The following is an 11,557-nucleotide window of genomic DNA, read 5'->3' on the forward strand; positions in this document are numbered from 1 at the left end:
CACTCCGGTGAGAAGGACATGACGGGACCCCCGTCTAAGGCCATCTACAATAGTCACATTATCAGCACCTTATTCCCAGTAACTCTCCCAATTATAACCCCACCTTTTAAGTCTGTAAGTTCTGACGAGCAGGGCCCTCGCCACACTATCCATATCCCACCCAGTGCGCACCCATTTATGGTTGCGGTTAATGATCATTTCTGTCGGCCACACCAGGGCACTGGGCCACTGAGTGCGACTATTTCCTTGTGGCTCATGTAGATATTTTAGTGATTGAGTTTTCCATCGGTTCTCTCCCTATAGCAACTTGGTGGAAGCAGCTTGTGCTACACACAATGGACAATGGTGCTGTAACCCAGGAGAGAGGGGCCGCCATGCGCAGAGGACACAGTAGATGGCAGGAAAGCGAAGGGCTCCCCAATCTCCGGTAGAAAACTGTATATAGGAAACAGTTACAGATAGGCTAGCAATTATATTTGCAAAAAAAAATAGGTACTTATGTAGTATCTGGGCTGCCGATTTTTTGATTGTATGCCTTAAGTTAAGGCATACAATCAGATGCGATGCGATGCGATGACCCGATTTTTCCATAGGATTCAATGTTAAAATGGACTGAGTCCATTTTAACATGAAATTCAATGGGAAAAAGGGGTCCTTTTCATACCCCTACTATCCAAGTGGGCATGGAGTTGGATATAAACCTGTGGCGAGCGTAGTTAGAGCCATGGTGGGAATAGAACCCATAACCTCAGCGTTGTGAGGCAGCAATGCTAACCATTACACCGTCCGTGATGTTAACACTATTACAGCAAATACATAATCCCTGTCCTACCTGTAAATGTATGGGACATACTATCATGACTTATGTAGTACTTACCTAACCTGTAGTGGCAGATACACTCCGGTGAGAAGGACATGACGGGACCCCCGTCTAAGGCCATCTACAATAGTCACATTATCAGCACCTTATTCCCAGTAACTCTCCCAATTATAACCCCACCTTTTAAGTCTGTAAGTTCTGACGAGCAGGGCCCTCGCCACACTATCCATATCCCACCCAGTGCGCACCCATTTATGGTTGCGGTTAATGATCATTTCTGTCGGCCACACCAGGGCACTGGGCCACTGAGTGCGACTATTTCCTTGTGGCTCATGTAGATATTTTAGTGATTGAGTTTTCCATCGGTTCTCTCCCTATAGCAACTTGGTGGAAGCAGCTTGTGCTACACACAATGGACAATGGTGCTGTAACCCAGGAGAGAGGGGCCGCCATGCGCAGAGGACACAGTAGATGGCAGGAAAGCGAAGGGCTCCCCAATCTCCGGTAGAAAACTGTATATAGGAAACAGTTACAGATAGGCTAGCAATTATATTTGCAAAAAAAAATAGGTACTTATGTAGTATCTGGGCTGCCGATTTTTTGATTGTATGCCTTAAGTTAAGGCATACAATCAGATGCGATGCGATGCGATGACCCGATTTTTCCATAGGATTCAATGTTAAAATGGACTGAGTCCATTTTAACATGAAATTCAATGGGAAAAAGGGGTCCTTTTCATACCCCTACTATCCAAGTGGGCATGGAGTTGGATATAAACCTGTGGCGAGCGTAGCGAGCCACCGAGCCCGAAGCGTGGCGAGCGAAGCGAGCCCCGCGAGGGGACGGTATTCTGTGTCCCCTCGCGGGGCTCGCTACGCTCGCCACGCTTCGGGCTCGGTGGCTCGCTACGCTCGCCACAGGTTTATATCCAACTCCATGCCCACTTGGATAGTAGGGGTATGAAAAGGACCCCTTTTTCCCATTGAATTCCATGTTAAAATGGACTCAGTCCATTTTAACATTGAATCCTATGGAAAAATCGGGTCCATCGCATCGCATCGCATGCGATTTGGTCGGGTGCGATGCGATGGACCCGATTTCAAAATCGGCAGCCCAGTTACTACATAAGTACCAAAAAATAACATTTTTCACAAAGCCCTCAAAAAACAAACAAAGTGTTCTCATCTTTCAAGTATGGAATTTGAAATCTCAGCGATCACACAGTGTGGTAAGGATGGGTAAACTACCTCGATATCGGCCCGATATTTCGTCTTTGGGCAAACAGGAATGACGAATCCGGCATATTGCTCAGTGTGTATGTCCGATTTGCGCATTTCTGTGGTCACAGGTAACATCTTGTGGTTGGCCCTGCTGCTGTGTCAAACAGAAGATGTCGCTAACAATGACATGCTGCACGTTAGACCGCACTGTCACACCCTGCATACTGCACGCGTCTATGCACTCATCGATGCAGGGTCCCATTGCCGATCTGGTCGGCCAGCTACACATCATTCTAGGGTGTAGCTGGCCTACCAGTTAAAAGCATTTTGTCCACATTCCATCTAGTACACTGTAATACAGATGTGTCCTCCTCTATCCAGGCAGCAGACACATTAAACATCCCTTCTAGTTGCGCAATGCTGTGGTGTGACTCGGCAGCGCCAAGCTTCTTTTTGTGCGGCTTTCCCTTTTAAAACGCAACTTATTCTCATCACGCAAATAGGATGCACAAGCAGCGTCTGCTGAGTAAAATAATAAGCAGCATGCATATATTCTGTGTGCGATCATGGCTGTATCTGCATATGAAATGCTATGCGACAGTGTCTTCCTGGAAGACTCTATAATTATTTCAGCCGCGGTCACGCACACAATATATGCATTACGTATGTCGGTTTAATCAGCAGAATGTGCTTGTGCGTCCCGATTAGCGATACAATGAAGGCACAATTTCAGCAAAAAAAAAAAAACACCCAACGTTAGCAGAACTGCTGTCTCACTTCCGCCAGGCATTTCGGGGCTTGATGTATGTGGACACATCTTTAAGTTGAGGCCTAGTAAAAATATAAACGGTAAAAGCAACAGTTTTCCCATCACAGTAACCACAAATTGAGGAATGGGCGGAGTTACCTCTTTCAGAATGAACTCAAACTGTGCCGTGTCCAGCAGCAGCTGGAACAAGACCTTGGAGTTGTACTTGGATTCCGCCAGGACTTGGTCTTTCACTTGGCGAAGACGCTTGTTGTTTTGGTCGTAGGCTGGAATAAAAGATTGTTTACAACAGGTTTCAAATGCCAGAAACTAGTAACACCTATCATGGTCGTAAAATCTAAATGGATTTATTTTTAACTTAAAAGTAATATTTTTCTGCATATACCTTTTTTTATTCACAAATCAAATGCGGCTGAATACCCGACAGATGTGCGGCTGTCTGCTGGAGGAGGCTGTGGTCTGTGCAGGACTTACCTGAATCTGCAGTATGAAGCATCAGCCACCGGATGGCGACGTTGCAGTCCCGCAGGCAGTTTAGCAGTTTGGGAATGTTGTCCAGTACAAACTCCTCTCTCAGGAATCCCTCCTTTAGGAACTGCTGGACCTGGGGGTGCAGGCGTTCAACGATGGCAGCATACCTGGAGGCCTGTTACGGAAAAAGTAAACAAACAAAAATTAAAACATATTTGCCAACATTTCCGAGTGGACCAGTCACCTGCACACTGTAGCTGTGACTACTGTATGGGCTTATTCAATATTGTAGTAACAGTCTGGACAGTAGGATTTCGGTCATTAGCTACGGTGGTCATATATTACAGCCGGTGCACCAGGATCTGGCACGCTCTCACCACTGATCTGCCGACACCGGCTCTATTCCTGATCAGCACACTGAGTTATCAGGAAGGGGAGGACTATCGCACTGTCCTCCGTACTCCGCTCCTCTGGACCTGGTGTTTTATCATACAGTGAGAGCACTGACCACCCATGTCAGGGGACCCATTGAGCAATGAGAATGGCGGACCATCCGCCTTACCTGCTCCTTGATGTTGGGCAGGTCCAGCGTGTAGTTCAGAGCAGTCTTGGCAGCTTTGTAAGGGTCCCAGGCCTCCATAAGGTTTACTGTGATCCCCATGTAAATACTAATCACCTAATGGGGAAACCAAGACATTACAATGAGTCTGTGAGAGGCCACCAACAATCTGTCATGTCAGGTGTGTTCCTACATCGTGGATAGAGAGATATATATATATACACATACATACACACACATACACATACACACTGGCCAGTATTCAATGCCGGTGTGAGCGGCCGGCGAGGGGGTTAAACTGCGAGGATCACAGAAAACCAGTGATCCTCGCAGTTTAACCCCCGCGCCGGCCGCTCGCACTATTCAACGTTCCGGGGGAATCCTCGCAGTCACAAAACTGCGAGGATTCCCCTAAACTGCGAGAGCCGCGGCTAGTGCAGCAAACTCGCTGTAATTAGCCTCGGCTCTCGCAGCTTTTGGAGGCACATTCGCAAATTCCCCCTCGCTCAAAAAACGGAGCGAGGGGGAATTTGCGAATGAGGGGGGTCAGTTGAATACTGACAGGGTGAGCGGTGACTGCGAGCAAAAAGTCCTGCTCGCAGTCACCGCTCGCCCACGGCATTGAATATATGCCACTAAGTCTGCTCAAAGCAAATGCTTTGGTACTTTTTTGTACAATCACGGCTCCCACGATGTCCATCGCATAGTAAAAAATCGCATCGCATGCGATTTTTAACAGAAATGCATCCAAATGCATTGAAATTACTATCAGACATGTTCAATGGACCCCAAATGTAATTTTTGAGGCTGTACAACCCCCACTATCAACGCGAACCCGAAGCGTGGCGAGCGCAGCGGTACGCGTCCTACGACCTTTTCATACCCCCACTATCCACGTCGGCATGGCGAGCGCAGCGAGCTCCGCGAGGGGACATGGATACCTTCACAGGTATACGCGTCCCCTCGCGGGCTTCACAGGTGTCCGCGTCCCCTCGCCACACTTTCTATTCTCAACTCCACGCCGACGTGGATAGTGGGGGTATGAAAAGGTCGTAGGACGCGTACCGCCGCCGCTCACCACGCTTCGGGTTCGCGTTGATAGTGGGGGTGGTACAGCCCTGAAAAATGACATTTGGGGGCCATTGAACATGTTTGATACTAATTTCAATGCATTTGGATGCATTTCTGTTAAAAATAGCATGCGATTGCATGCGATTTAAAAAAAATGCTTAAAAACTGCAAAAATCGCATCCCATCGCATGCGATGGGAGCCGTGAAAGTACACAAGTACCAATGCTTTGAAAGCTAGTCTGCTACCTTGTGATTGCCTCTGTGTCTCTGTATGTGTGATTGCCTCTGTGTTTCTGTATGTGTGAAAGAAAATGTAGTTTCACTAGCTGCCAGCCTCCTCCCAAAATGTTCTTCCTCTCACTCCCCCAAGATATTGCCTGTGGTGCTCCTAACCCCTGGAACACTCTCCCTGATCAGATTCTCTGCCTCTACACAAAGCTTCAGATGACATCTCAAGACCCACTTCTTTATCCAAGCCTTCCTGCTCTCATCCTAACCCACTGCCCCATGTTCCCAGTCTGCACCGTGTCAGCCCTATCCATACAAATGGCTTATCAGAAGCAGTGAATTCTAATGTTTATAGGAAATAGAAGACATGGATTCCGGTAACGCGGGCCTGGAAACCTGACCTGCTTCATGGACACAATATCGTATTAAGAATGGCCACCATCAACTCACCCAGTTATCAGGGAAATATTTATCCACTATCTCCCTCATCTTGGCTTGGTGGGTATGCAGGGTGGAGGGGTGGAAGTAGAGGATCACGTACAGCATGGCAGCTTGCGTGGCGAGAGCGGTGCTCCGGTGCTCGGGTAAGGGATATGCTGACACCTAAACAACAGTTTCACAAAATGATATCAAATGACCAAAAGACAAATAAATGTGACCGCTCAGCCAGCGGTGTCCATACAATGACTCAGGACCAGAGAACCGTACGTTACGCCTGTTCCTGTAAGCAGGTAGGACATTAGGATAAGAGGGAGAGGGAGGAAGGTCCGGTGACTGACTGTGCTTCTAGGCAATGATCTCACCTGATTATAAATATCATCAGATCTCAGTCTGGCAATCACCATGCTGACGAAGGTCTCGCTGATGGGCACACGGCTGAAGTAGGTGTCAGGGTAGTTTGGAGGACGCTTGGACCCTGGCTGGCTGGAGTAGCCTGTGCTCCGCAGCAGCTTGCAGATGTCATCCATGTTGGAGTCGCCAGAAGATCTGGCTGCACTGGAGAACCAAGAACAGCTGATAGATATATGCGGACATTGAAAGGGATGGAGGGAGGAGGGTGCTGTGAGGTATATCTCATATGCTTCAGCCAAGGCGCACAGACTACGGAGAGGAGCCAGCCGGTTACAGTCGCTTGGAACGGCCACCAGGATGATGTGGACACTGACTCGGAGACAAGACCCACGGCATGGCAAGCAGGTAATCATCATTGCCTTGTTTATTCTGTGTACCCTGTGCCCCCATTGTGATAATGAGGCATGTAGCTCATGGGGGAAACCTATTGCCGCTACTACCCTTCCCATACTGTGGTTCCCCTGCCATTGTCTTCTGGATCCACAACTGATGCCACATCTCCCATATGAGGGAAAGACAGGCAGATGTTTGCTCAATCCCACATACATAAAGAGTAGTGTACTGTATGCCTGAGCAGCAATCATTCATCACAACGTGTTCAGCATTAGTGGCGCCCATCATCCGCTACTTATAACTGTCCTTGACTAGCAGAAGATCACTTGGCTCTCAGGAACACATATAAGCCTGTGTCTCGGTCTGCATCTGTTCTCTATTGTGCAAACAAGTCTTGTACTTGGCCCAAGTCAGAACACCCCATGTCCCGGAGCAGTGGGGTGTAACTGGCAGAAGCACCCAACTCTGCATAGGTGTATATGCGAATGCCCACTTTCCAGCCAGTATACCCCGAAGTAACTGACGTAGAACACACTCTGGCCTAGAATGCCCGTCTAGTCTAGTCTTAATATTTTAAATCTAGATGTTGATTTTAGAACAGGGTCTTACCTTGCATACAGACCCAAGTACATGATCTATAGCAGTGGTTCTCAACCGATGGTACACATACCACTGAGCTTGAGTACCACCTACATAGCTTTGTAGGGATACAAACCATCTGGAATCATAGTTATCCCGGATGGGCAGTGTCTGGAAGTCATTGACCAATCTCTGTGCAGGGCTCTTCTCCAGCGGTGTCACGCTATGCGCTGCGGTTGGCTGCTACTTCCTGGCTGCGGTTCTCAGAGACCCTCCCGCTACTCAGACACCCCCTGCTACCTCCCATTGGCTGGGACTACCCCACACGTGGCGGCTCAGCCTATAACAAGGTGCAGTTTGAAGCTGCACTGGAGCCAATTTCCAGGTTACCTACTAGCACCATTATGCCAAGATATGGGCCAATGAATATTACCAGCAGCCACACTGAGGTCACATAAACCATCACCAGGAAATGTCAAATGAGCATATGGACACATAGGGGCAGATGTATTAAGCCTGGGGAGGAGATAAACTGGATATAAAGTGGAGATAAAGTGGAAGGAGATAACGAACAAGCCAATCAGCTGTGTTTGAAATATGACAGTTAAGGGCCCCATACATCAGCAATTAATTGTGACAATTTTCAAATATGGAGATGATTGCCACAATTAATTTTAGATGTGTGGGCTCCCCCTTTTGGCAATCTCAATCAAAAATCGCCAATCGATTGCTTAATCAGGTTTTTAAACATGTTTAATAATCTGGTATTATCTGCAGATCTTTTTTATATGTGTGGCCATTCCCAATTCATCTTCTTCATCTATTTACATTATGAACAGCTGAAATGACAATAGATTAGGCAATTTCCAGATATGAAGATGCAATCTTTAGATGGAAAAATCTGCCGATCACTGAAATAAATCTGTAATGTGTGGGCAAAGTCAGATAGATTGTAAAATCCATTTATCTGGCCAAAAAATCCCTGTATCTGGAAATCAATAAATTGTGATTGCTGATGTATGGGGCCCATTAGGAGTTGATTGGCTGGTGCGTTATCTCCTTCCACTTTATCTCTCCGCCAGGCTTAATACATCTGCCCCATTATTTCCACAGTGGATAAGCCAGCAGGGCTCTGACAGTAAAGGCCCCCATACACTAGGGCGACTTGTCCTTAGGACAAGTCGCCCCTGACTTCCCCCTGAGCTTCCCCGGCTGCTCCCCGGGGGAGCTTGATTAGATTGGCACTTGATGTGCCATTTTTTACATGTGATAAATCGTCTCGATTTATCACAAGTAAAAAACCCGGGGAGCAGGGGGGGGGGCTACAGAGCAGGGCTGCTGGTGGGAGCAGGGGACGCTGGGGACGCTGCGGGGGACACAGGCGGCATAGAGCCGGGCAGAGGGAGCCGGGAGCTGTCAGTGCTAGAAAAAAAAGCCTATACAATGAATGGGCAGCCTGTGATTGGCTGAGCGCTCTCTCAGCCAATTGCTGACTGGCTGAGAGAGCGCTCAGCCAATCACAGGCCGCCCATTCATTGTATGGGCTTTTTTTTGTTATTCAGTACTGACAGCTCCCGGCTCCCCCTGCCTGGCTCTATGCCGCCTGTGTCCCCCGCAGTGTCCCCAGCCCCCCCTGCTCCCTCCACCGCCGCGCCACCCCACTAGGTCCCAAGTCGGGTGGTCGGACGTGCAGCAGGTCCGACTACCCGACGCAGATCCGATGCGCACGGGACCGCGCATCGGATCTGAGGGGACATCAAAACAAGCCGATTTTGGTCCGATTTCGACCAGATCCGACTGATCTGGCCGAAATCGGACCAAAATCGGCTAGTGTATGGGGGCCTTAAGCCAAGACATTTATGGTTACTGTACGTGAACTGTTCCCATAGTCACTCTATGGTAATGGCCATGACAAGGCTGAGGAACCTTGATCTATAATGCAGGTGTTTGCATGCTGTGAGATATACCTGTATCTGTAGTACGAGACCAGCATTCTCTCCCGCACCTCGCCCTCAATCTTCTGATCGATGACCAGCAGCATCACCCCGTACAGGTACAAAGCTTCACACTGACCAGAGAGACCGCGAGAGAGACGTTATTTCACCCTTTCATTTCCTATTAATATTTATCGTACAGAACAAGCCATATAATAGCTACGGGAGAATCTGACCCTGCGAGTTACGGCGCAAGAAAGGAGCCGTCATGAGAGATAAAGGAATAGCCACATAAGGATATATATATATGTATTCGTGTTCATTCTAGCACCCGCCATCTTTGAAAACACATGCAGTTCCTCTTCCCTGCCTGGGGTGTCGCTGTCTGCTGTAGTGCTTCTAGCACAGTGCGGTCTGTATCAGCACTGATATGCAAACCAGACATGTGCTAGAAACACCACAGCAGACAGCGACACCCCAGGCAGGGAAGAGGAACTGCATGTGCTTTCAAAGATGGCGGGTGCTAGAATGAACACTATGTATATTCTATATTACACATGCAGTATGAACATACATCTCGCCATCACTCACCAGCAGCTGCTTCCCATCCTCATTGAGAAGTACGGTTTCCAAGGTTTGCTGGATATAAATGCCTTCGTTCAGATCTTCCAGGTACCTAGAAAAATGTTTTAGAAGTATAAAGTATATTCAGCCTTTTATATTTAGATTGTAAAATGTAACTTTTGTTTGAAATGTTAACCCCTTGAGTGGTGGGATTTGCTGGGGCAGGACAGGTTCGTCCTGCCACAGCAATATCACCACTCAAGGGCAGCAGCCAGAATTGTCACCAATCCACGGCCGTTTACGTGGACACGCCCCCTCTTCGCCGATCACCGGGCGGAACATTGAATCCCAGCTGGTGATATGCAGTTGAGCAAATCGAAAACGGGCCAGGCTCCCGGCTGTCGTGACGGATCGACAGTCGTGACCCAGGATTGAATACCCCCCTAAGAGACTGAGATGATAGGGGGGGGGGGGGTTTGAACATCCAGCTGAGCGTTGCCCTACTCCAGCCCCTTCCCTCCCTTGACAGCTAGCAGGACTGGTGCTTTCATCAAGATCTAGGGGTACATTTACTAAAGCTTCTAAAAAATGAAAAGAGGTGATGTTGCCCATGGCAACCAATCAGATTTTGTATATCATTCCTCAATTGCAGCCTAGAAAATGATAGACATAATCTGATTAGTTGTTATGTGCACCTCTTATCCTTCTTAGAAGCTTTAGTAGATGTATCCCTAGTCCCCCATTTGTAAGCAGACACACAGCCCTGCAGGACGTAGAACTCGCATACCTAATGATATCCGTAATGTATTTGTGGACACTCTCAAAGGCCAAGTAAAACCTGGTCAGGATCTCTATGTTGTTTTCCCGGAATTCCTCGTCCAGATCCTGAAGCTCCGGTTTGGCCTCCAGCCTCCCCTCCCAGTTCTCAGGTCCCTGTGGAGACAAACACTATGTTACACTGTGCGGGTCCTAGTATCAGCCAAGTTCCCTGGCGGCGGTCGCTCTCTCTGTCGCCAGTGAGGATACATCACAGCAAATCATTTCCATTAATGCTCTGGGTAGAGGGAAGGAAGGTGGATGATTGGATGGAGGAGACTAACAGCAGAACTGATTAACACTGTACCAGGCAGTGACCCAAGCTATTACCGTCTGCAGAGAAAGGCGCCATAGCTGATGTACACAGCAGTACATCGTGCCCCTGAGTTCTGCATTCCCAGTTATGGGCTCTGGCAACAGATACAGTATATGAAACATGCATAGAGTATAAATCAGATGCTGATATGTGCTGTAATCTAAGCCCCGCCCTAGAACGCTGGTTACTCTGCAATCTGATTGGGTACTTAGCGGTTTAGCCACACACTGAGAGCTGCATGGATCCAGGCAGAGCGCTGTAGATACTGGGCACAGGCTCCTCCTTATCGCGTCACCAGCATCACTTATGTGCTGATGCGAGTCGGAATAGTTTTCCTTACTGCGGGATCACATCCAATGTAATTGGATTAGAATTCTGTAGGGTGTGGCCGCACACTGGGCAATGGCCGGCCAATATGCCCATAAGCATCCACCTCAGCTGACACAATCTCCAGCACTTACACAAGGTAGAAGAAACTATTTTCTGTGCAGATAGGAGAGAAGCATAAAGTTGCACTAGAAAACACTGGGAGTCTGATTCGGGATCTACATTAATACTGTGCAAGTATAATTCACATCACGCTGGGATTTGTATTAAGATGCCCACCGGTGGCTTTGCAAATCCAAGCGGCTGTGTAAGAATCTGCAGCATCAGTTACAGATCAGTCGATTTATGGTATCTCCAGGTAACCCGATGGATACTTAGAATAGGTGACGGAACTAAGATGCTGGATTTAGTGAAAATACAAACAAATAAACAGTCACTGGCTGTGGACCGACTCTTATAACGGTCGTAATACGTCCACATATTCTAACCACACACCACTTACCACTTACTAACAGTCCATCATTGTTCTCATCAGCCAACTACAGAAACACCAGAGAAGTGTACATCAAACAGGCCCCGGGATTAACGTTCCCCCTACCCTGAGTTTATAGATTATAGAAGTAATGGGGCCTATACACATAGCGATTTACGGGCATTTTCTAAAATTTTCTACATCGCTCTGTGTGTATAGGGGCTTA

The 11,557-nt window shown here is 48.0% G+C and overlaps 1 protein-coding gene across 2 annotated transcripts in view; it reads right to left on the reverse strand.

Annotated features, from left to right (window-relative positions):
- The window catches only part of WASHC5 (WASH complex subunit 5), a 35,967-nt gene that overhangs the window by 19,701 nt on the left and 4,709 nt on the right, over nt 1–11,557 (reverse strand). For both annotated transcript variants that reach the window (XM_083144834.1, XM_083144833.1), the window contains exons 3-10: nt 10,188–10,333; nt 9,428–9,512; nt 8,870–8,970; nt 5,942–6,134; nt 5,589–5,741; nt 3,843–3,956; nt 3,284–3,455; nt 2,948–3,075 (exon numbers count right to left, since the gene is read on the reverse strand). In XM_083144834.1, the coding sequence (XP_083000960.1) occupies nt 2,948–3,075; nt 3,284–3,455; nt 3,843–3,956; nt 5,589–5,741; nt 5,942–6,134; nt 8,870–8,970; nt 9,428–9,512; nt 10,188–10,333 (1,092 nt within the window). The remainder of the gene's footprint in view (nt 1–2,947; nt 3,076–3,283; nt 3,456–3,842; nt 3,957–5,588; nt 5,742–5,941; nt 6,135–8,869; nt 8,971–9,427; nt 9,513–10,187; nt 10,334–11,557) is intronic.

The sequence above is a fragment of the Crinia signifera genome, chromosome 5 (assembly GCF_055691185.1).
Source record: "Crinia signifera chromosome 5, ASM5569118v1, whole genome shotgun sequence".
NCBI classification, from domain to species: domain Eukaryota; kingdom Metazoa; phylum Chordata; class Amphibia; order Anura; family Myobatrachidae; genus Crinia; species Crinia signifera.